The sequence below is a fragment of the Hemitrygon akajei genome, chromosome 2, assembly GCF_048418815.1.
Source record: "Hemitrygon akajei chromosome 2, sHemAka1.3, whole genome shotgun sequence".
Classification (NCBI taxonomy): Eukaryota; Metazoa; Chordata; class Chondrichthyes; order Myliobatiformes; family Dasyatidae; genus Hemitrygon; species Hemitrygon akajei.
In genome coordinates, this window is record NC_133125.1 from 129,928,933 (window position 1) to 129,954,080 (window position 25,148).

At 42.5% G+C, this 25,148-nt stretch overlaps 1 protein-coding gene across 7 annotated transcripts in view; it reads right to left on the bottom strand.

Annotated features, from left to right (window-relative positions):
- lmo7a (LIM domain 7a) overlaps positions 1–25,148 on the bottom strand; it is a 229,427-nt gene that overhangs the window by 80,197 nt on the left and 124,082 nt on the right. For all 7 annotated transcript variants that reach the window (XM_073027921.1, XM_073027910.1, XM_073027904.1 and 4 more), the window contains exon 6: positions 509–539. In XM_073027921.1, coding sequence (XP_072884022.1) covers positions 509–539 — 31 coding nt within the window. The remainder of the gene's footprint in view (positions 1–508; positions 540–25,148) is intronic.

The window sequence follows — 25,148 nt, forward strand, 5'->3', positions numbered from 1 at the left end:
ACATGTGGTGAGAATGGAAGCACAACACACTCACAGTAAATAAAATATTCTATAGGCATCCAATAAAGAAGATAGTCCAAGGAATCAAAGTCACTCAGTTTTCAGAACTTGATAACATCCAGATGAGGTGAAGACTAATTTGCATTCAGCAGCTGCTTTATGTAACAAGCCGCTTTGGAAGTGACAAGCCATTGAATATTGCAAATTTATTGGTAGGTTGCTTTCATTAGAAACCCAACTTAAAAAACCAATTCAGGACTAAGGATACGGCCACACAAGCAGCAATAATTGAGATCCGCATCAAAGATCTATGCATCAGATTAACAACAGCACTGAACTCAAAGCAATTTTTGTCTTAATGCACAAAGGAAGATTGATAATTCTACCAGTTGGAATCTTTTTTTCCCCATTTTAAAAAGGTGTTTTAATGTTGTTCTGAAATTAAAAACAAAAATGTGAAAATATAAGATTAAATACCTGAGCTACTAATAAACAGCAGATCACTTACATTTTTTAGTCTCCTTTCGGTTTCTTCACGCCTGTGGAAATTAAAATAATCTAATTAGGATAATTTACCTCAGCTGTTCTAGTTTAAGATGCCTTACAGTTAAAAATATATTCCACCCTTTATGTCTGAAGTCACCTATTGGTTCATTCAGAAAGAGACAACAGGGCTCTCTTCACAGCCATAACAAAAGGTCAGTTATATGTAATGCAAGTGCTTTCAAGGCAGCACTACAATTTTTACCAGAGAGAAACAGTGGTTTAAAAAAGTTGATACAACTCAGTCTAAAGTCAAATGAGAGTCTACAGTATCATCCTGATCGAAGCATGCAATCACGTGTTAAAACAAATGCACTTCAGTCATTTGCTGAGAATGACTGCCTTATGGGATGGTGGAGGCAGATATTTACACGACACTTTAACTCTGCTTAGTCAAACACACGGAACACCACGGAATAGAAGGGTGTGGGCAGAGTGCTGGAAATAGGGATTACTGTACTATAGATCAGTAGCCAATGGCGGGAAAAAAGGTGGGTAGGTTTTGTTTCCACAGCAAATGACTCCATTGCAGAACAGAAAATTGCAATGCTTTTACAACCAACAACATGATCAAGTTTCAATTGCAATCCTCAGTAGAAATATTCTGACGTTTGAATGCACCTCTTCTACTTGTTAATTAGCTGGCAATTAGATTATTAGCACATGCACCAAGATACAGTGAAAAGCGTTTGTTTACATGCCACACCATACCTGACGAAGTACAAAAGGAAAAGCATTAACAGAATGCAGAATATAGTATTACAGTTACAGAGAAAGTGCAGAGCACGTAGACTAAGGTGAAAGGACAAGATAGACAGATCAAGAGTTCATTTTTAGTGTACGAGAGCTATATTCAAGGGTCTTGTTACAGTGTCCTTGAGCCTGATGGTCTGAGTTCACAAGCTTTTGTATCTTCAGCCCAATGGAAGAGGGGCATAAGAGAAATTGTGAGGTGGGAGGGAACCTTGATTATGTCGACCGTTTATCCCAAGGCAACTGGAAGTAGACAGAGTCATTGGGGAGAGAAACTGGGCTACGTTCACAGCACTCTGCAATTTCCTGCTGCCTCGGGCAGGGCAGTTACCACACCAAGCGGTGAGGCATCCTGTGGTGCTTCTGTAAAAAGAGCAAATTCGTGAAGGTCATTGGGGACATGCTTTCTTAGCTTTCTTCAGAATTAGAATAATTTCTACTAAAAATCCATCTTCTCTACCAAACATGAAAATATCCAAACTCACAAATGCATTCAAATAGAAATCTGATCTGGAAAACCGGGAAACCGAATCTGAGCCCCAGGATACATCCTATTTTTAAAATCCATCTTGACCTCAATGCACATGGGTGGGACCTGTCAGGCTGGGTTTGGATAGCCAAGTTCAACACCCAAGGATACTATACATCCTGAATAAAAGCTGAGGAAAATGTCCACAGCTCTTGCAATAAAGAGCCATGGAAATTTAAGGCAAAACATCCAGGCCTCCCAACTGTCAGGAATCCTCTATTTATTTTCAAGAGCATCAACAGAGAGAGTCACTCACATGCTCACCCACCCACCCACACACAACGGTGAGCAAGTGTGCGCTGTTTCTCAAGTCGGGGAACTCGAGTAAGCAACGCTGCAGATTATAACAGTGAAACAGCGAGCTGTTGGCCTCCCCTCTTGCTGTGGGAGGAACAATATCTCTCTCCCTCTTGCTAGTGGGAGAGAGGGCTTGTTGGAATGTTGAAGTGTTAGAATGGACAGTAGATTTTGATGGACTATAGATCATGGTCTCTGGGGGCTTGCTATTGTGTGGGGGGAGAATGATGCTTTTGCTGAAATAAGTAGGGGTAGGGGAGGGTTGATGCTTTTGCTGCTGCTTGTGTATAGGGGGAGGGGGGCTTTGGGGTTCCAATATTTTAGAGTCATTTTTTTTTCTTTGGGAATTCTTTCTCTCCTGTTTCGTGGATGTCTGTGAAGACTAAGGATTCAGGTTGTATACTGTATACACTGTCTGGTATTAAATTGAACCATTGAACTAGTGAAACAGGACTGACATGGAATAGTTGTCATTCAGATCATAATGAATTAACCTAAAGCAGATCCTACTTTAACTCAATCCTCTTCCAGCCGAACAAGCACTTGTAAAAACAAACACAGAGCATCTAAAAAGGCAAGTCACCATTTGGATAAAACTTCTCGCACACAAGCATTTATTTTTTTCCCCTCTCTAAGCAACAGAGGCAATATTTTCTCTCGTATTGCTTTACAGAACCACTTGTGCAGGCAGCTCTTAATACAGTGCAGGACTAATCCCTGGTCCTAGCGTTCAAGTATCTAATGACAGTTCACTCCTTCAGCTGGATGACTCAGGGCTCAAAACACTTTGAACTCTGCACATAACCTAGCTTCCATGGAGGAAGTCTAAACTGCGCCCAGTAATGTTTGTCAGAGCCTCAACTTTTTCGGCTGCCGACTGATGTTTCCCCACTGTGGACAACACAGCTTTGAGAGCTACAATAATGCAAAATATTCTGCAAATTGACCTACAGAGTTTAAAAGGTAAAACGTAATGAGAAGAATTCTGTAGAATTCACTTTGAGTCTTGGGCAAGTCATTAAATTGTCCAAGGAACACCATGGGCAACTAATGAGGGGATGTTTGCAGGAACCATGCTCAGTTTTCACTCTACTTGGACCAAATCACTTTCCCCACAAGCTAATGTCAAGGAATTGCTTTTACTCCACACAATCTGACCTGCAAATGTAGCTTTCATTAGAGGACAGAAATGAAGCCAGTTAAGGGTATGGACAAGCTGCTAGAACTGATCTTGTAGTCTTATTTGAACCCCTTAGCCTCTCATACAAGTCCCTCTTTCAAAGTGTGGCCTTGAGGACCACAGCAAGCAGGGTGGAAGAAGCAGAGGTCATACTTATTCATTGGTTGAATCATTTGGCAGGTACAGGGTTGGTCTTGGTTACTTTGCCTTCACAGATCAAGGAATCTCTCACAACCTGACAAGCAGACCTCAGCAGCCAGTCCTAATCTCCATTGTGACCTAGCAGCATTTGAAATGAAATTCAAACCATTAGCCAGCTTACTAGGTAAGGGGTCACTGCCTAGGCAGGAATGCTACCAACTACAAAACAGCAACAGCTTAATTCTACATGCCACAAGATCAGACGGGTCCGAGAAGAAATGTTACATGGTAGTGAGCAACATTTATAACTGGAAATTGAGTTCAAGGTGCTAACCATACTTAAGAGCATTTTTCTCCCCAATTATGCATCCTGGTGTTCTTCTCTGGTGACCACTTTGCAATGGGTTTTGGTGCCATTGATACACCAGTTTTCCTCCTGAGGCTACTGCTGAAGGATTGCTCTCATTGCCTCTGAATCTGATCATCTCCTTGCCTTCAAGTGGTGCATTTCAGACCGCTGCACTGCTCCAAATGAGGGGACAGTCCAGAACAACTGATGCGTGTATCCATACACACGTCCCAAACTCTGAGCATGTGACTACACAAGTGTGTTATTTATTGACATACCATAAGATACAGGAGCAAAATTAGGCCATTTAGCCCCCTCCAGTCTGCTCTGCACCACAGAATAGGCCCTTCCAGCCCTTCGAGACACGCCGCCCAATAACCCCACGCCCCGATATAAACCTAGCCTAACATTGGAGGTACAACGACCAATTAACCAAACAACAGGTCAGACTGTGGGAGGAAACCGAAGCACCCAGAGGAAAGCCACATGGTCACAGAGAGAATGCACAAACTCCTTACAGGCAAAGGCCAGAATTGAATCTGTGCCACCAGAATTGCAAAGCGTTGTGCTAACCACTGCACTACTATGCCGCCCCATTGTACGGAGATGAATGCAAGCTAAAGGCAATACACAGAGTGAACTTCCTCTGGTCAGAGGGATTAAACAACGAGAAAGGACTTTCTACTGAACACTAGCATTTCATTCTGTACTCGAGTTTTCAAACTCTTTTGTCTTCTGCCTGCCTGTTGACCAAAGCCGCTAAAAAGTAAATTAAAACGACCCAAACAATCCCTCCTACCAATACCATATCCAAATACTTCCTCCTTTACATCTATGTGCCTATCCAAACAGCTCTTAAAAGCCCTAATGTACCTCCCTCTACCCACCAGACCAGGCAGTGCAAGCCAGCATCCACGGCTCTGAGTAAAATCCCTACCCCTCACATCCCTCCTGAACCTACCATCTCTCATTTTCAATGCATGGCCTCTGGTAATAGACACTTCAATCCTGGTTGCACGTGCACCAGATCCGTGGACGTAGCTGCCTCAAGTACCTGCCATAAACAGCTCCAGTATGAAAACATTATATCCGTTGACCACCTGTGCATAAGTCATCTCGGGCAAAATTAATTCTTAAATATACACTTAAACCAAACTCTCACAAACAGCAGCTCAGGAAATATGATCATTTTGCACGTTCACCGTTCATGCAAGGGGAAAACATGTGCACCATACCAAAGAAACACCGAAATTAATTAGGTCGAGTAAACTGCCTTAATCCTGTGAGTAAATTCAATCACAAAGTTCTTCTCATGATAACAATATAATGCTCCAGAGTTTTTTTGTAGGTAGAAAGGACAAAGCAAGAGGTGGGGAATGAGCGAGCATCAGCCAACAGAAAGATCAAAGATGGAGCTGGCAGACTCCTTGAGATTCACTTCCTCATTTTCAAATCCATCTCTTATCCTTTCACACTACTTTCGTCTTTTGCAATACTTTTTTTGCTGTAACTTTTAGTAACTGGTTGTGTCTGCACTGTACTGCTGTCACAACAGTAAATGTCATGACTTCTGCTGCTGAGATGCTAGAACAAATCATCGGTGATTAACCTGGGGTCATCAGGTGTTTCAGGTCTTTCAGCATTAGACACCCTTGCCCCAGTGACCCAGCCAGGGTTGATCAGGCCCTGGCTTGTGTCCCAGCAGCACTGGTCCTGCACCTCTTGATCCATAGCCTTCCGGAGGTTTGTTTAGCGGCCTTCTTAAAGTCCTGATGCCTCTTTGCAGTCCCCGTAATGTCAAGGAGGGAGTAAGCTCTGCATAGCAAGCAGCCAGCAGAACCTCTAACCTCTACAGGGTCACACCATGCCCTCTACCTGTCTCTGGTATTTGGCTTTCTTACACTCGAACGACTCCTCAATCTGGTCTTCCCAAGGCACTGTCGGTTCTACCATGACTTTGAGGTTTCTGACAGAATGACCGTCAGGCCTCGGGGATGACTACGTGATGAGGTCAGAGAACTCAAGACAATAAACCTGATTCTGATGCTCCCAGGGATCTCAGCAAATATCATTTATTAGGTTCAGGACTAAAAAGATGATTGCGGACGTCAGGAAGGTGCCGGCTTACCACCACCTACCGCATTAAGATCAGGTGCATCAAGTTTCTTGGAGTGCACATCACAGATGCTCTCAGCTGGTGCCTCAACATCACCTCTTCAATGAAGAAAGCACAGCAGTACCTCCACTTCCTGAGGAGACTGAGGCAAGTGTGGCCTGCTGCCCCTATTCTAACCACAATCTCTTTGACCTCTTTGAAGGTATCACAGTACAAGATCAGGACTATTAGGCTAGGAAACAGCTTCTTCCCAAGGCTATGAGACTTGTTAATACCTTGCTACTCATTATTTATGACAGTGCCAGTAGCAACAATGCTGTTATATACTTTGACAACTTGTACCTCTACACAATTTTTATTACCTGTTAATATTGCGCTAATATTATTTCAAGGGCTATATGTGATATATCCTTCAAGGAGACCACAACCTTGTTGTGGTTTGGAGGCTTGAATACCTTAATGACCCAGAAAACTACGTTGGCTGGAGTCAGGGCTTTATGCTTGGCTCTTGGCAGGGTCACCCCTGCGAAACAGGTCAAAGTGTAGAGGACAGACCAAGAGCAGTCCACCGGTCCTCCAGGTTCAGCTCAGGGCAAACAACCCTGACTGATAAAACAATATTGTTATGAAAACAGCAGTTTTCATAACATCCTTCTACATCTGAGTGTGATAGTATTCCTGACTCTCCACCCAGGACTCATGGGACTGACAGTAGTGAAAACCAAGGAGAAGCTACTGACGTGACAAAGGAAACCCTGAACACCACCAGAGATGGAGGGCCTTTGTTGCCACCCTAAACGACAGCAATGTAATGGACAGAGTTGCTTCATTTAGTTGTATATATGTCTACAGATGAATAACAATAAACTTGAACTTATGGACAATTCTTTAGAAGATTCTACATAAAGGAAAGTAGTGTTATTTTGAAGAAATAAGAGAATAGCAAGGCAGGTCATCCACAGGAAACACTGGGCTAAGAAAGATGAAGGCCCATTAGAATGAAATCAAAATATGGTTTAGGCTCAGGAGGAGACCATTCAGCCCATAGTGTCTGCTCTGACTGAGAGAAAGTTCAACACTCTTTCCACACAGCTCTTGCCCCTCCCTTGTCTGTAGCCTTTCAAATGTTTCCTCACTTGAAGGCATCAACTGAATCTACCTCCATCACATCTGCAGGCAATGCATCCAAAGTTTGAAACACACATGGAAAATAGGCAAAGACATTTTACTCAGACTAGTGAGAAGTGAATCATCTTGAGAAATTAAGTCAGGGGAGGACTTACACAGTGAATCATAGGGTTATAGAAAGCCCCAGGCACAGGTAGACAAAGTATTGAATAAGTTGTAATGCATGCTTTCCTTCAACCGATGGGGCACTGAGTGAAGGAGTAGGGACATCATCTTGAAGCTGTATAGGACACTGGTAAAACCACACCTGAAATACTGTGAGCAGATCTGGTCTTCATAGTGCAGATAAGATTCACAAGAATGTTGCTTGGACTGAGATTCTTGACTTGTTGGGAGAGATCGAGTAGGCTGGGGCTGTTTTCCCTGCACCAAAGCTGGCTGAAAGATAATCTTATAAGTTTATAAGATTATGAGAGGCATCAATAAAGTAGATGGCCATTTTGTTTCTCATTGTAAGGAAATCTACAACCGGCACAGGTTTAAGGTGAAAAGAAAAAGTTTTAAAGGGGACCTGAGAGGCAAGGTCTTCAAAATGAAGGTGGTGAGTATATGGATCAAGCTACCAGTGAAAATAGTAGCAGGTATGATAACAATATTTAAAAGACATTTGAACATGTTACTACATAGGAAAGGTTCGGAGTGCTATGTGTAATATCCAACCAATTGTGACCAACACCTTGGTCAGCACGGGCAAAGGCCAAAAGACCTGTTTCCAACTGTACAACACAGTGACTCTAATGAAAAAAGCCTTAGCCACTGAAATCTATCAATTGTAGTGCATCAAACTAGGAACTATTTAGTTTTCTGAATCTTCGAACATTTTCTTATAATGAGAGAGACAGAACAAAATAATACAATTGACCAGTGTTACCAATGGGACAGTGTTTCACAAAACTTCAGTACAACTACCCTGTTTCTATACTCTACCCCTAATCTGCTCTGCAATTCACAATGACTTGGGCACCCAACATGCTAGATGAACTCAACAGGGCAGGCAGCACCTATGGAAATGTTGATGGCATTCTTCTCCATAGATGCTGCCTGGCCTGCTGAGTTCCTCCAGCATTTTGAATGTCTTACTTGGATTTCCTGCATCTGCAGATTTTCTCTTGTTTGTGACTTTTGTACCCATAGCCTCAGGCTCCTCTACTACAATGAGAGAGAAAGGAAGATAAGGGCACACTTCAAGAATAAGGCAGAAACAAACCCATACTAATAACTGAGCTAGTTACTTATCAGTGACTAACTAGAAGCATAGTTCAGTTTCTGTCAGCACTTGCAGGAATTATGCACTAAAACACCAAGCAATTGTGTGTGATTCATAAGGAATGATAGAGGTCTTGAAAATAAGTGTTGAAGGAGCAAACTGCTTAGTCAGGGATTAATACTGATATCAATCCCATGTCTAAAAATGATGGTACGAAGCACTCTCGTGGATAAGGATGGGGTCCAAAAGCAAACTGTTAGAAGAGCTCAGGGGTCCAGGAAGCATCAGTGGGAGGTTAGGAGGAGGAATAGACAGCTGATATTTTGGCTGCAGACCATCTAGATCAGGGGCTCCCAACTTTTTTATGCCATGGACACCTACCATTAACCAAGGAATCCATGGATCCCAGGTTATGAGCTCCTGATCTAGACAGAGACAGAGGAGAGAAAGGCATTTTAAGGAGGTGAGTGAAAGTTGGAACAGGAAATGTCAAGTGATAGGTGGATCCAGGATGATGACCTGCCAACAGCAACATTGGCTTGCTGTTCCTTGGCTGAGCACAGGAGAGGCTTAGGACAGCGGTTATCATTTAATTCCTTATTAAATAAAAGACATTTTACTCAAAATTGATCTTTATGCACTCACTTGGTGCATTCTTTAAAAACCATGAAAAACATCAGCTTGTAATAAAGTGCTCAATGCAGAATTCATATTGATCTCCCACCAAATACAATGAATTCAAAGATATGGTTCACAACACTTCACACATCAGCATATCCAATGTAGAATAACCTAAGGCAACAGGACCAATTTCTTCTCTCAGGTCTGACCACACAATTGTTATTGTCAGAAGCAAAACAGGAGCCCTCTACTCCAGGCTCTATCACAGCAAAACAGTTCCAAGAGGAACTTCCTTGAGAAGAAAAAATGCAGCATTCTCACCAAGACCATTCCTCACCCAAGATCAGTCATTCTGCTCGAGAAACACAAGAGAGGGCACCAAGGAGTTTGGACATCTCTGATAGGAACACATGTCCTTCCGTCCTTTTGATCTCTGCCAAAGGAATCCATGAGTGGCCTATCGCTGTGTGGCTCACTGTGACAGGCAGGTAGGCCTCTCTACCTCGTGTGGTGTCCTCTTTCAATGAATGCTGGTGATATTGTAGGATGGTATCGTGGTTCTGCGCTTATGGACCAGACTACTGAGTTTATGGTCTGTGGACTTCTTCAGACTTATGGTTTTTATATTGTGTTTTTATTTTTAAAATTGCCCATTCCTTTTCCATTTTGTGGTACAAGGGTCAGTGTTTGGGGGTTGACTTCTGTTGCATTCTGTTAATTATTTTGTGTGGGGAAGGGATGGTTTCTTCGGGGTTAATGTTCCTGTACTGTTCTGCATGGGGGGGGGGGGTTAAATTTTCTTTGCAGAATTACTTTCATATTCTTGCTTGTTTTGTGGCTATCTGGAGAAGACAAATTTCAGAGTTGTATATGGATAAATGCTTTGATACTTTGAACATGGAAGACAAACAACATTCAATGATACAATCTGCTCATCTGTCCAGTCCATCACTCTCCGCCTATCTCTCCCTCACCCACCTCACGTCGTTATGCACAACACAGAGCTGCATCGGAAGCACGTCATCCCCCATCCCTAGAGACAGGCTAACAATGATTAAACAATAATTATTCGCTGGTCTGATTCATTGCCCTGCGGAGCAGGAGGCTGTTGATCATTCACCAAATTGAGCACTGAATAGGAAACAGCAGGCTGAAGTCAACAGTCAGACTGATACGGAAGCTGGAAGGCACCGGCAACGTCACTGATAGACACACCGGTCGGTGTTGGTTCTTGGGCAATCAGCAGCCCAGTATTGACAAGAAGTAGCTAAATCTAAACCCTAGCTCCTCACTATCAATACTCTCCTGTCAATTCACTGCAAAGCTGCCAACCTCAAAAAAAAAACCACAGGGAACTACAGCAAAGAAATATTGCATGGACCTTTCGACCCAGACACCATGCTGACCACCAAACATCTACCTTCACACTATTCCTTCCCTCAAACATTTTATTCTCTCAAATTCTAATCAGCTCTATCCAACCAAAATTCTACCATGAAACTACAATTAACAGGGGCAAATTTACCTACCAACCTAATGCATTTTTGTGGGAGGAAAACAGGAGGACTCAGAGGAAAGCCACACAAGAAAGTGCAAACTCCATACACGCAGCAGAGGCAGCATCACAGCACTGACTTCTATTAAAAAAAACCCATCGGGTCAATGACAGTGTTTCACCCTGCCAACCCCAACCACAAGCCCTCCCTACTTCCAATACAGATCGCAATTTGATATTTGGGAAGAAAACTTTTCATATGCGCAGGTATCTCAAATCAACTGTGCAGCCAACGAGGTTTTTTTAAAGTTGGAATGCAGAAAACGTGACATCCACTCGATGCAGAAGCAGCTCCCATAAACACGATAATGAACAGATGTTCGGAATAACTGGTCCTCTTTAAAATGGTGTCACAAGATCACCAATCTTCACTTGGTTCAGCACACAGCACTTTGGTTGATGTCCGATTCAAACATCACATCTTCAACAAAGCAAACACCCTAAATATCACAATGGAGCATCAGTCTGGACTCGTGCACTGAACGTGGGTTTTGAACACACATCTTTGAGTCAGACGTTGCTCACTGAGAAACTGCAGAGAACTAAAACTCTGAGAATTGGTTAGAAATATTTTCAAACAGTTATTTACTTAAATATTTTGATAGTCAGAAGTACTTAATCCAGGTTAAGCAAAGAATTTTACTTGTAAATACATTAATGCTTCATTGAAGATCTACTGAACTCAATCTGAAAAGCTACAGCATTGAGTTGTACAGTACAGAAATGAACTGTCAGCTCACACATCTATGCTGAATTTCCAGACTAATTCCATAAGGATTGTACTCTTCTGTACTTTGCTCATTTAAGTGCCTGTCTAAATGCCTCAAACACAAATTATTTGATTCCACCACCACCTCTGGCAGTGAATTACAGATATGAATCACTCCATTCATAATTTCCCTTCGTCTCCCCTTTAAAACTCCTTCTGCTCACATTAAACCCTCTTGTTTTCTGATATCCCGATAATGAGAACAAGATTCTGTCTAACTACATGATCTATGCCTCTTATTATTTTACACGTTATCAGGTTACCCCTCAGTCTCCTTCGCTTTAGGGAAAACAAGCCCACATTATCCAATCTATAACCCAATCCAGACAAAGTCCTAATGAATCTCTTCTGCCCAATCTCCCCAGCACAATCACATCTTTCCTATAGTGTGGCAATCAAAACTGCACACAGTACTCCAGTGCAGCCAAACCATTATCTTGAAACAAGTACAGTCTCTAAATCGTATATTCTATACCCATCACAACTCATACTTTCTATGCCCCATCTATGAAGACAAGCGTATACACCTTCATCACCTTATCAATCATGTTGTAAGCAGTTACATTTAAGTTACAAATCTTGTATGTTTATTTTAGTATACATGCTGTTCTGAGGGAATGTAAGCCTCTGATTTTGTAATATCAGAGACTTCCATTAAATATTTCTTTCACAAATAAAATTATATAGATAATGGACCAGCTCTAATTTTCGCAGATCAACTGCCTCCTGCCCCAAATTCCTTATGACTATTATAACAAACAGGAACAGACATTCCTACTTACATACGCGTGCATTCATTACAGAAGCTTGCAAACTTCAGCACGAAGAGTAACGAGAGGTGATGCCAAGAACTAAATTCCAAACCACATACAGATTTGACTGACGTGCACTCCCAGATGGAATTCCTACCAACAAATGATCTACACTAATTCAAGGCTTAATCGTACTCCAAAGGAAATTTGCTTATAAATACTTCACCAGTTTCACCTGTTTCTCAAACTTTGAAACTTACAATGGATTAAAACAGAAAGGAACCATAACAAAAGCATTTTGATTAAGAAGAAGGACCTTGATTACCTTATTAAACAAAATCCTTCAGCACTTGAAGACTGTATGCAAGGCTTTTGAGATGGTCTTTTACAAACTTGGATACTAACTTGTTGCACAGAGGGAAATTCATGAATGAAATTTATAATCATTTGCTGTCAGGTCAAATTTGAGTTTTTATCTTATCAGTCCAAATATTGGAACTTTCATTTCACTAACAGCTTTAGAGGAAACTTTGACGGAAGTGTTCAACTCTGTGCGCCTGTCATGAAATCCACACCCCAAAAAACAATTTGTTAGGGCTTGGGAGGATATCATGAGTTACAGTTGCTAAGGAGTTGCCCCATGCCAGTCCAGTCACCGTACAACACTCATGCTAGACCAGTGGCTCCCAACCATTTTTGGGTTACCAACCCCTTGGCTCTCAGACCACATCCCCTGTACCCCCCCTCTCCCTTTCTGGCTATTCCAAAGACTAATTGATCAGTATAAGTTGTCCCATGATTAGGCTCAGGATAATCCAGGGATCGCTGGGTAGGCAGCTTGAATGACCAATTCATTCTTATTCATATTCACTTTTTTCTCATTCTCTATTTCTATCTAGATAGATAAAAGGATTTTGATTTACTATGCAGAGTGAAAGAAAATAGGAACTGCAAATTCAAGGTAGTGTTAAATGAGTGCAAAAATGTTTCAAATCGATTTAAAGCTACAAATAAAAGTATTTCATTGCAGCAAACTAATTTCATCAACAATTTTAGAAAATGCAAGAGGGGCGTGGCCTCTCTCATCCATATGTACTGGTTCTGTCCTAGCTTGGAGAAATTCTGGAAAGATGTCTTCACTACACTATTGGGTATTCTGAATCAGCACCTAGAACCTAACCCCTTAATTGCTCTGTTCGGTTTTTGGGGCGAGACAGATTTATGTCTGGGTCCGACCAAATGCCGAATACTATCCTTTGCCTCTCTCCTGGCGAGACGCTTGATCCTCCTTAGATGGAGAGATGTTGCCCTGCCCACTCATGCGCAATGGCTTAACGACATTATGGCCTGCTTGGACCTCGAAAAAATTCATTATTCAGTTCTTAATTCGGATCTAAAGTTCCATGAGGTCTGGGGACCTTTTATCGAGTACTTTCATAACCTTCCTCTTGACTAGGGTTTTTTTTCTTTTTTTTCTCTCTTCTTTTCGGTCCCTTGCTTTCAGCTCCCTTTTTTTTCTGGTAGTAGGCATTATTATCCTCTGTTGCTAAGTGTATTCACAGTCTGGGAGTTTGACTGTCCGGACTTATACTCTCTATATTGTGTGGTGGTTGGTCTGGAGTTGTTGTTTTTTTCTTGTGTTGTGGGGCTTGAGGAGGACACTAAGCTCACTTGTCTTTAATTTAGGTGCTTTTTTGTTAAATTCTCTTCCTTTGTAGCATATTGTTATTGTATGCTTAATTTTGCACTGTATTAATGCTCCTCATTGGGATTTGGGTGTTTTTAATTTTGAAAAATGTTTTGAAAAACTAATTTAAAAAAAAAATTTTAAAAAACAATTTTAGAGCATACATTAGTAGTTCAACTGTTCACTACTTCATTGTTCTTTCACCTTTCAATGAGATGGATGGGCTTGGTGCAGTGATATCAGCTTCTCAACATCAGGCTGAATGTCACTCAGGAGTCTCAGATCCCCACGTTCAGTAATTTGCAGTCCATTGTGCTGCTTTGAAGGAATTTGGCCGACTACACTGAAACTGTGCTCCATTAAATCTGATGTTGGAAAGGCAATAAAGAACATCTAGACATTTTCCAACAGCATTCAGAGATTTCTTTCTGCAACCAACAGTCGAGATACGAGCAGTTTCCTTTTAAGAGCCATTTCACTTGTGTGCAAGCGTTCAAACTGTTCATCATTCTCAGTATAAAACTCTTGAAATGGTCAAGAATTGAGAGCATGGGAACTGATTTTAATTACCACTGTGATAACAGCATTCAATGATTTGTGCAGCTGATCCCTTATGTGTTATTCAACAAGATGTTGTCTGAATTACAGAGCGAATGGTAAATACATTAGGTGCAGCTTTTTCCAAGTAATAGTTGTGTCCCATCTATTGCATAAGTAAGAATGTTGGTGTGCATGATGCCATTCTCTTTGGAAAAACTGCTCAACACCACAAAATATTGACTCTCCCTTCATACCAGTTTCTAGTCCCCTTGCAAATATCAACTCTTCAACCATGCATTTATCTTTTATGAAGTGAACGTAACCAAGAAGCAAAGATTCGACGCTTGAAGTTGACTCAGCCAGCTGCATTCTGCTGTCCCAAGTATGCTGTGAAGTGCTAGCAAACATGTTTTGAAGTGCTTTCGATTTCTGAAAGTTTTCAATGAAGTGACTGAAAACAAGCCAAGTTCTTGTATGTCTTATCAGAGTGTATTCTCTCAAAATATTCAAGAAGCCTGGACAGTTTCATTGCCTCATTTGAAAAAGTCTTTTCACATAACAGACACATTGGCTGCTGTTGATTGCATGGTGCTGGTATAAATCCATATTTCAGATACTCCACACTACACTTCTTTCTCGTTTGATCTGCTTCAGCCATTTTTTGTTAAGGATTAGTGACCACTGTCACTCACCATTTCTTTAAGTCCAACCTCAAGCGCTGTGACCAATAAAGTTACCGTGTCATCCTAGCTCAGGAAAAGCCCGAATCTCTGCCTGAAAGGTACATAAAGTAGGGCGGTGATATCTCAGCTGGGCTAGAAGAATGCAGTCAAAACCACTCAAAAGGGCAGATTCTGAAATTTACCCCAATGAATGCTGTACCCTAATTCACAGATATTGCATGGTTAAAGTGTGGGAATTGTACTATCTAACCTTGTACTACAGTAGTGAATGGCAATGATGCATGGGCCAGGCCTGGAAATAATACAATTTCTTCAGTCCAGATTTCTCATAATATACATAAATATCACATTGCTTTTCAATAACTATAACATACTTCAAGCAAGGTCAAAGAGAAAAATGGATTGGCAAAAGATGAGGTGATTGCATGATTGTAATTAATTATGAGGCACCGCGATTAAGCCTGTAATCCCTCAGCTGCCCCCTTGCTACTGAGTGCCCCCTCCTGCCTCCTCTGCCTTGATCGCTCCCTTAGAGCTTCCCACGGTCCCCCATGGGGCGATAACAACCACTTTCAGAACCACTCCGTTGGACAATTACACAATAGGTGCAGGAGTAGGCCATTCAGCCCTTCGAGCCAGCACACCCATTCAATGTGATCATGGCTGATCATCCACAATCAGTACCCTATTCCTGCCTTCTCCCCATATCCCTTGACTCCACTATCTGTAAGAGCTCTATCTAACTCTTTCTTGAAAGCATCCAGATTCTGCCAGCTATTTAATCTTGCACAAGTTACAAAACACAGGTTTTGGGATATTTCTATTTAAAACAAAAGCAATAAAAATGAACTTTACTACACATTGCTTGCATTTTCATAGTGAAAATACTGTGCAAGTTACTGGAGCATTTTGGTTATTGACCTGAATTGAAGGATTAGCGCACTAAGCAGCTAAACACAGAGAAATATTTTTATTGATCACCTTATGCAATATTATTGATGCAATATCCCTGGCTTTATGGAGATATTTCCTCATTTGGAATGCAATTTGATTACGTTATTAATATGCACTAAAATAATTTGTCTCATTAAACAAAGGTCAAATTTATTATGATTATACTGAATGGGTCAGATGCTAATAAAATGGCCAACATCTACAATTAAAATAAAACCATACCAAACTATCTACTTATCCTGGTTTTCAGTACCACAAGCCTACCAAATGTCTTCATTTTCCCCATAAGATGCTCGGAGCCCCAGCAATAACACAGTATCCTCAACCAGAGCCTCTGACAGATCAGTATTAATGAGATTCCAAATGTGTTTTACCTTGTGCTGAAATTCTAGGTGGCTTTTTAAGCAAATTGAAAGTCCAAATACATTTCCTGTGAACTGCTCTCACCCTTGCTCAACTGCTATTTTATGGAAGTAGCTCCCTGTTGAAGACTCCCCCCCCACCCCCCACAGTTCCTTCAACTACCTGCACACTCACCCTGTTGTCAGCAGGGTGCAATTACCCTGTGACACTGGCCAAGACCACTTGCATTACAAATGTGGGCACAGAAACTTATAATCACACAAACCAAGGACAAATATCAAACCAATTAATAACTAAAGGAATTCAATCCCGCATTAATTATTTTAGAATTGGTAAAAGATAAACATTTTCTTTGGAACTTATTAAGACCTCAGTAGATGGATGTTCTGTATTTCCTTACATCTCAAGAGGCCAATTCAGCTCAAATCTACACCAGCTCACAATGCACTCCTGTTCCCACACTAATTTCCTCTGTGACCCATTCCTCCAATTTTCTCAGTAACTCTACTCCAACCATCACTACCAAGTTCTGGTATCCAACTAGACTTGCAACAATTTCACAATGGGTACCCAGATCTAACAACCAGCACACATTTTGGATGTGGGAGGTAATCAGGATATAACAGTGTGGTCACAGGGAGAATATGCAAAGTCTACATGCACAGGTGTTAGGCTGTGTGACCCAGAAGCCCCACACCCACAATCCACTGAGTGCAGTAAGGTCATGGACTAATGTCGAGGAAATGTCAGAATCAGAATGACACGTTTGAAATTTGTTATTTTGTTACAACAGTACACTGCAGGACATAAACATTACAAGTTACAGTACAATAAAAATCTATACAAATAATGCAAAAGCAGAAAGCATGCTGGTGTTGTCGGTCTCTTCAGAAATCTGATTGTGGAGGGGCTGTTGCGTGCAAGTCTTCAGGCTGCTATACCACTGCCCTGATGATGGCAATGAGAAGAGGGAATGTCTTGGGTGGCCAGGGCCTTCAACGATGAATGCCACATCCTCGAGGCGCAGCCTTTGGAAGATGTCCTTGAAGGGTAGGGAAGCTACGCCCATAATGGATCTAGCTGAGTCTAGCCTTCTGCAGCCACTCTTGATCCTGTGCATTGGAGCCTCCATACTAGGTAGCGATGAACGTCACCATCACGGCAAAGATGTTAAATGGTGTGGCTGTTGTGTCGGGTTCCAGAGGGTTCAGTCAGTCCCAATCCAGTGTTGATATAGATGGCCCCCCCTACAAGTATGGGACAGGCCAAACGATAGACACCCTGCTAAAGTCAAACTTAGCATAACATAGAAATCTACAGCACATTACAGGCCCTTCGGCCCACAATGTTGTGCCGACCATGTAACCTACTCAAGAAACTGATTAGAATTTCCCTACTGCATAGCCCTCTATTTTCCTAAGGTCCATGTACTTAAGAGTCTCTTAAAAGACTATTGTATCAGCCTCTACCACCCGTCGCTGGCAGTGCATTCCACACACCCACCACTCCGTTTGAGAAAACCTATCTCCGACATCCCCATAGAACAAGCACGAGAGACCAGAATCACGTCAACAGCAATTCTCAGCATGGAAAACTGGCAAGGCAAGTGTGGTTTTTTCCCAAAATCAACACTAATGTTTGTTTTATGTTCATTGTCATTTTTCGTATTTCCTTACAAAGGAGGTGCCATTTTGCCCATCGAGTCTGGCTAGTTTTCAGAACAATCCAGTTCCTCCACTAAATTTCCTGTGATTAGTTCCTTTGGAATGCAGGAGTGAACTCGAGCTCATTCACAATGATGGGGGAAACTTGGTAACAGCTTAAGGAGCACATAAATGCACATTTAAATATAGAATTTCTAGCAGTTGGTGCCTGCAATTTATTGCTTCCCCCACAAAGGGCACTGCATAATAGTCTATCTTTACTTGATCAACTGACAAACTTTAAATACTTGTAGACTACTTTAAAATGTTTAGAAAAGTGCACTGAAAATGTTCCTTGCTGAATGAGATGCAAGTGAGTTTTTAAAGAACTATCGCCAAACAATCCCTTGGGTGAGTAATTAGCACATGTTGAGTCCAATTGCCTCAAAATCTAGAATCTTTAAGTTATTATTTCTCCTTTAGTCCAAGAGATTCTTAAATTTTATTAACTTGGCAAATTTGGGCACTTTCTGATTTTTTTTAAAAAAGTTAACTGATATATCGGATTTCAATCTTAATAAACAAGTAAATTTAAATAATTGAAATGGCAGCTGGTGCAGTCATTTTACCTCCTTTAATATTTAGCTGGATACACCTGTGGCAAATAGAATTGGCCAATCGCATTTTGAGTAAGAAAAAGGATCTTGGCAGCTTTTGCACTGCAAACTGAAGGTGTAAATTCTTGATAGTTGGTAACTTGCTGGCATGGAGTTTTAATTAATGAAAAGAAGAGCAATATTTCAATATTTCTGTCAATAAATCACTACCAAAATATTTAAGCCCTTTGTAATAAATCAAATTCCACATTTTTGCAAAATATAATGAAAGCAAAATATACAGTATTTTAATCCAGGTATGCTCCAATCTTTTTGCTAACTTGAACTTTTTTCAGGCTATTGGGCAATCTTTAAAATCAACTTGTAACTGAGATGAGTGACTTGTTCAACCATTTCAGAGGGCATCTCAGAGTCAACCACACTGGTGGGATTTGCAGGTACATAAAGGCTATGAATGTAAAGATGGCAGATTTGCTTTCCTTACAGGATATTAGAGAAATCAGGCTGGGTAAAATGCTTCTTGTTAAAAGCTAGTGCATTTTTATTTGCAGCGTTGCTGCATGAATCCGTTTAATCATTAGCTACTCTGCTGGCTTGTGGATAGGAGTGGATCCGGCCACCAGTGATGGTCTTGTGTGCATGTTTTCAGGGCAAAAATCCATAGCCTCTGATCTGACCTCAGTGTGTGGGATGAACTGCAGTCTCTTGTTTGGCTGGAAATAAAAGAACACCAGCTAAGTATTTTATACGTGCATCAGTAATTAAAAGGAATATTAGAGAATGATTTAGCTCAATCAAAGGTTTGGAAATTTCAGAAGCAATGATCCTTCAATGGCTTTGCTGCAGCCAAAAAATGTGGTAAATCATGAGTTTATCATCAGACTATGTAACAGTTTCTTCCCCCATGCTATCAGACTGCTTGATACCCAGAGCCTGGACCGACACCTTACTGCCCTGTTGTCCTGTTTATTATTTATTGTAATGCCTGCACTGTTTTTGTGCACTTTATGCAGTCCTGGGTAGGTCTGTAGTCTAGCGTAGCTTTCTCTGTGTTGTGTTTTTTTTTTATGTAGTTTAGTCTAGTTTTTGTACTGTGTCATGTAACACCATGGTCCTGAAAAACACTGTCTCATTTTTACTATGTACTGTACCAGCAGTTATGGTCGAAATGACAATAAAAGTTACTTGACTTGAGTTAGTCATTTCTGTATCCATGACTCACAGATTTGATTTCTTATGGAAATGGTTCACTATTTCAAATTAAAATAGACAAAATTCAATTTATGGTAATACCTAGCTGTAAACAGTATACATTACAAGGTTGATGGATCATGAGTTGATCAGAGGCAGACATCAAATTTCATGCAATTTACATAAATTACTTTGATAGAGAGTGGGGACGGGTGGTGGGACCAGATCTTCAACGTGTGCTTTCACCTCCTGGTCGAAAGGAAGATCTTGAATACAACTGGCATGGACATTTGCAAATTTAGTCCATTGTAGGCTATCTAAACAAGATGTTTAAAGATATGTAAACAATTCTGTTGTAAGCTCCCCATGGTGTAGTAAGTCTCTGCTTCTCCATCCCACACAAAAAACCCCACTCTGAAGTGAAACAAATGAACAGAATGGACCAGGGTGTCAGACCTGAATATAGATCCTCTCCAGGTTATGAACACCCAACTTACGTACAACCCGCTCATACGAAAAATTGTTCAGGAGATCAGTGGGATGGATTTGCCGACTGCTGTGATGTGGTGGATGGCTTCTGCCGCGTGGGATCTCAGTTTACTGCAACACCTCTCCACCTTGCAGGGAAATCTAAATGGTTGAGTTAAATACCTTGGTTTAATTACACCTTCCCCTTGGCTCGCCCATTTTCTCATTGAACCTACATTGCCAGCTTCATTTCTGACTTGCAACCCGTTGGGGGTTAACGGTTGTCAGAAATGGAAGATTGTTGAAGCCTGGAGAAGGTGGGCACAGGCAGTTCTGCTGTTCTTGATCAGCGGCCTGCTCACTCAAAGATGCAGCGGCTTCCCTGCTGCCAGTGGGAGAACTCTCTCCCAAGCCTGGTACTGATGAGGCACTTCCTCAACCATTCACGCTCCGATTTACAGCACCTTGCAATACTGAGCAACAGGAGCTCTCTGGGAAGGACCAGGGTCTCTCCTTCATGCTGGGCCACCCCTCTCTGGGAAGGACCAGGGTCTCTCCTTCATGCTGGGCCACCCCTCTCTGGGAAGGACCAGGGTCTCTCCTTCATGCTGGGCCACCCCTCTCTGGGAAGGACCAGGGTCTCTCATTCATGCTGGGCCACCCCTCTCTGGGAAGGACCAGGGTCTCTCATTCATGCTGGGCCACCCCTCTCTGGGGAGGACCAGGGTCTCTCATTCATGCTGGGCCACCCCTCTCTGGGAAGGACCAGGGTCTCTCCTTCATGCTGGGCCACCCCTCTCTGGGAAGGACCAGGGTCTCTCATTCATGCTGGGCCACCCCTCTCTGGGAAGGACCAGGGTCTCTCCTTCATGCTGGGCCACCCCTCTCTGGGAAGGACCAGGGTCTCTCCTTCATGCTGGGCCACTCCTCTCTGGGAAGGACCAGGGTCTCTCCTTCATGCTGGGCCACCCCTCTCTGGGAAGGACCAGGGTCTCTCATTCATGCTGGGCCACCCCTCTCTGGGAAGGACCAGGGTCTCTCCTTCATGCTGGGCCACCCCTCTCTGGGAAGGACCAGGGTCTCTCATTCATGCTGGGCCACCCCTCTCTGGGAAGGACCAGGGTCTCTCCTTCATGCTGGGCCACCCCTCTCTGGGAAGGACCAGGGTCTCTCCTTCATGCTGGGCCACTCCTCTCTGGGAAGGACCAGGGTCTCTCATTCATGCTGGGCCACCCCTCTCTGGGAAGGACCAGGGTCTCTCATTCATGCTGGGCCACCCCTCTCTGGGAAGGACCAGGGTCTCTCCTTCATGCTGGGCCACTCCTCTCTGGGAAGGACCAGGGTCTCTCCTTCATGCTGGGCCACCCCTCTCTGGGAAGGACCAGGGTCTCTCCTTCATGCTGGGCCACCCCTCTCTGGGAAGGACCAGGGTCTCTCCTTCATGCTGGGCCACCCCTCTCTGGGAAGGACCAGGGTCTCTCCTTCATGCTGGGCCACCCCTCTCTGGGAAGGACCAGGGTCTCTCCTTCATGCTGGGCCACTCCTCTCTGGGAAGGACCAGGGTCTCTCCTTCATGCTGGGCCACCCCTCTCTGGGAAGGACCAGGGTCTCTCATTCATGCTGGGCCACCCCTCTCTGGGAAGGACCAGGGTCTCTCCTTCATGCTGGGCCACCCCTCTCTGGGAAGGACCAGGGTCTCTCCTTCATGCTGGGCCACCCCTCTCTGGGAAGGACCAGGGTCTCTCCTTCATGCTGGGCCACCCCTCTCTGGGAAGGACCAGGGTCTCTCCTTCATGCTGGGCCACCCCTCTCTGGGAAGGACCAGGGTCTCTCCTTCATGCTGGGCCACCCCTCTCTGGGGAGGACCAGGGTCTCTCATTCATGCTGGGCCACCCCTCTCTGGGGAGGACCAGGGTCTCTCCTTCATGCTGGGCCACCCCTCTCTGGGGAGGACCAGGGTCTCTCCTTCATGCTGGGCCACCCAGGATTGGAACAATTCTAACCTAAGAACTCCTGAACAACTCCAAAATCTTGTGATCCTGAGAGAGGGGAAAATGAATCCCTGGCATCATTAAACCTACTATGACAACCCTTTATTCCCCTTTTGTTGGAGAAACAAGAAAAACCACTGCAGTTAATTTTGAACAAAAATAACATTGAGAAATCTGAGTTCTTAAGCAATCAAGTTCGGAGATAATGATGATTACACAGCAGCTCGGCACTCCCTCATAACTGAAAAAAATTCTTGATGCAAGTTTTCCTGTCATAAGCCCTTTGTTTGACAGTATATTTTAGTGGGCAATAAAATTACAAAATAAATACTCCGCTGTATCTGTTTAATGTTCTAAGTGAAAGAGACAGGACTACCCGGTACCTAAGAAAAACAAGATAACATGCCTTAACAACTACTGCCCAGCAGCTCTGACACCTACTATCATGAAGAGTTGAGAGGCTGATCATGGCATGTCACAAGGCAACGCTGTTCCATACATTAGTTACTGATTTGGAACTGGTCTAAGATGGGCATAAAGAAATTGACTGCCAAACCACTCAACCAACAGTCATCACAACCAACGCTAAACCTCTTTCTTCTCGTGATGGGCAGAGTTCGCCCAATTAGAAACAATACCAAAACCACAACCAGATTCCACTCTGTCACCTGCCGAGCCATAAAAGGTTAACAGGTCCTTATCACAAGGCAGATATGCACATATCAGTGCTTGAATTTTAACCCATGCTGATGGGCACACTGCCTCACGTTTCATTTGCTTTCCTGCCCTAGATATATCAGTCAAAAATAATCCCAATGCCAAAGACATCATTCTGAACCCATGCGAACAAGCTTCAAGCTCCAGATGCTCTATTTAAAAATATCTCATCATGTCTGTCATTTATTGCTGGGTGGGAGTAGCTATCGCAATCACATCTCAGAGTTTGTTGGGTTGTGTGCAAGCAATAATCAATCTGTTTCACTCCAGTCACCTGCACTTAAGGCCTGACACAGAAACAGACAAGGTAGAAAAGTGGTCCAAAATAATTATGTGATTTGGATTAAATCATCTCAACAGGAAATAAATATTTTACTGCAAATGTATTGGCTTCGTAATATACATTTGTAGTGTGTGCAGATTCGAACTGAATACAGAATCTAAATATCTGCAGACCAATTGCTGAATGAATATGCAGAGAAAAATAATTGTCATGATCAATATTTTTTGCAATTCTATTATTAACAGAAACATAGAAAACCTACAGTACAATACAGGCCCTTCAGCCCACAAAGCTGTGCTGAACATGTCCTTACCTGAGAAATTACCTAGGGTTACCCATAGTCCTCTATTTTTCTAAGCTCCATGTACCTGTCCAGGAGTCTCTTAAAAGACCCTATTGTGTCCGCCTCCACCACCATTGCTGGCAGCCCATTCCACGCACTCACCACTCTCTGAGTAAAACAAAACTTACCCCTGACATCTCCTCTGTACCTGCCTCCAAGCACCTTTAAATTGTGCCCTCTTCTGCTAGCCATTTCAGCCCTGGGAAAAAGCTGTATAAAGCTAATGAGAAATAATTTTCTTTTCTATTTTTCCCCTCTATGAAACAAAAATACTGAATCCATTTGCCTTCATGTTAGATTCAAGATTCAAAAACTTTATTGTCATTCCAACCATACATCAGCTCTGCAGGGCAAAATGAGAGAGTTTCCCAGGGGCAAGTGCAATCATAATATAACAAACGCAACAATAAATAGTAAACACAACAATAAATAGTAAAACACAACAGCCACATGTTGGTTAAAATCCTGAATACCAGATGTGAAAATAGAGTGAGGGGATTTAGATAAGAACAGTGGCACTAACCATAGTGGCTGCCTTACAGTGCCAAAGACGTAGGTTCAATCTTAACTCAGGTTCTGTCTACGTGGACTTTGCTCCATCTCCCTCTGATGGCAACTGGTTCCTCCCATATCCCAAAATCATGCGGATTGATTAATTAATAGACAACTGCAATTTGGCCACCAGGAATGACAGAAACTGGGAAGGAGCTGATGAGAACATGGGGAGAATTTTTTAAAATGGGATTAATATTGGATTGCTATAAATGAGTGGTTGATGGCTGACAAGGACGGACAAAGGGGTCTGGCTCCACGCTGTATCTCTATGACTATACAATTATCAGAGCACAAAGTGAAGCCCCAGTTACAGAAGAGGTTTCAGTGACATCAGCAGCATCTTTGTTGTAGCTCAGATAATAAGTCTGAAGCCTTTTTGTTGAAAAGTCATGGGTTCTTAGCCGTGAGACCAGCAGGACTGCAGGGGCACTACACTGGTGGATATGCCATCTTTTAATCAAAATATTAAAAAAAAGATGACCTATTGGCTTTCTGAGATGGGCATAAAGAATAACTCTGAGATACTACTAGGAAGAAAAGCAAGGGAGTTCATCCATGTTATTCTGGATCATGTTTCCCCCTCATATCAGCTCTCAGAGGCAGATTAGTTTATCATTAACACTTTCTGGGAATCAAGACTTAAATGTTAAAAACATGAAACAAAAGAATGAACATAATGGCAGAAACACTCAGCAAGTCGAGCAGCACCTGCGAAAAGAGAAACAGTTGACGTTTCAGGTCAGATCTTTTGTCAGAACTGGGAAACAACTTTAAGCTGTAGACAAAGTGGCAAGAGGAGTAGTATGGTGGTCTGGTGAGAATGTGGGTTTCCATCCTGTCAAATGGGTATTATTGGGGCAATTTTGCTTCTATGTCTGCATTGCTAATTGTACGACTGAAGAACAAGCTCAGAGTGTCAGAATGTGGCAATGGAGAGAGAAAAGAACTGAACAATACCACAGTTGGATGACATCTTTTTACCTTCAACATAAATTCCACTACCTTCTCTGTCACGCTGAGTGATTCCACCATTTTCCATTGCTAATCATCGAGGAAGTTTGCTGTGTCCAAATTGTTTATTGTGTTTCCAGCGTAACAAGTCACCAGCCTTAC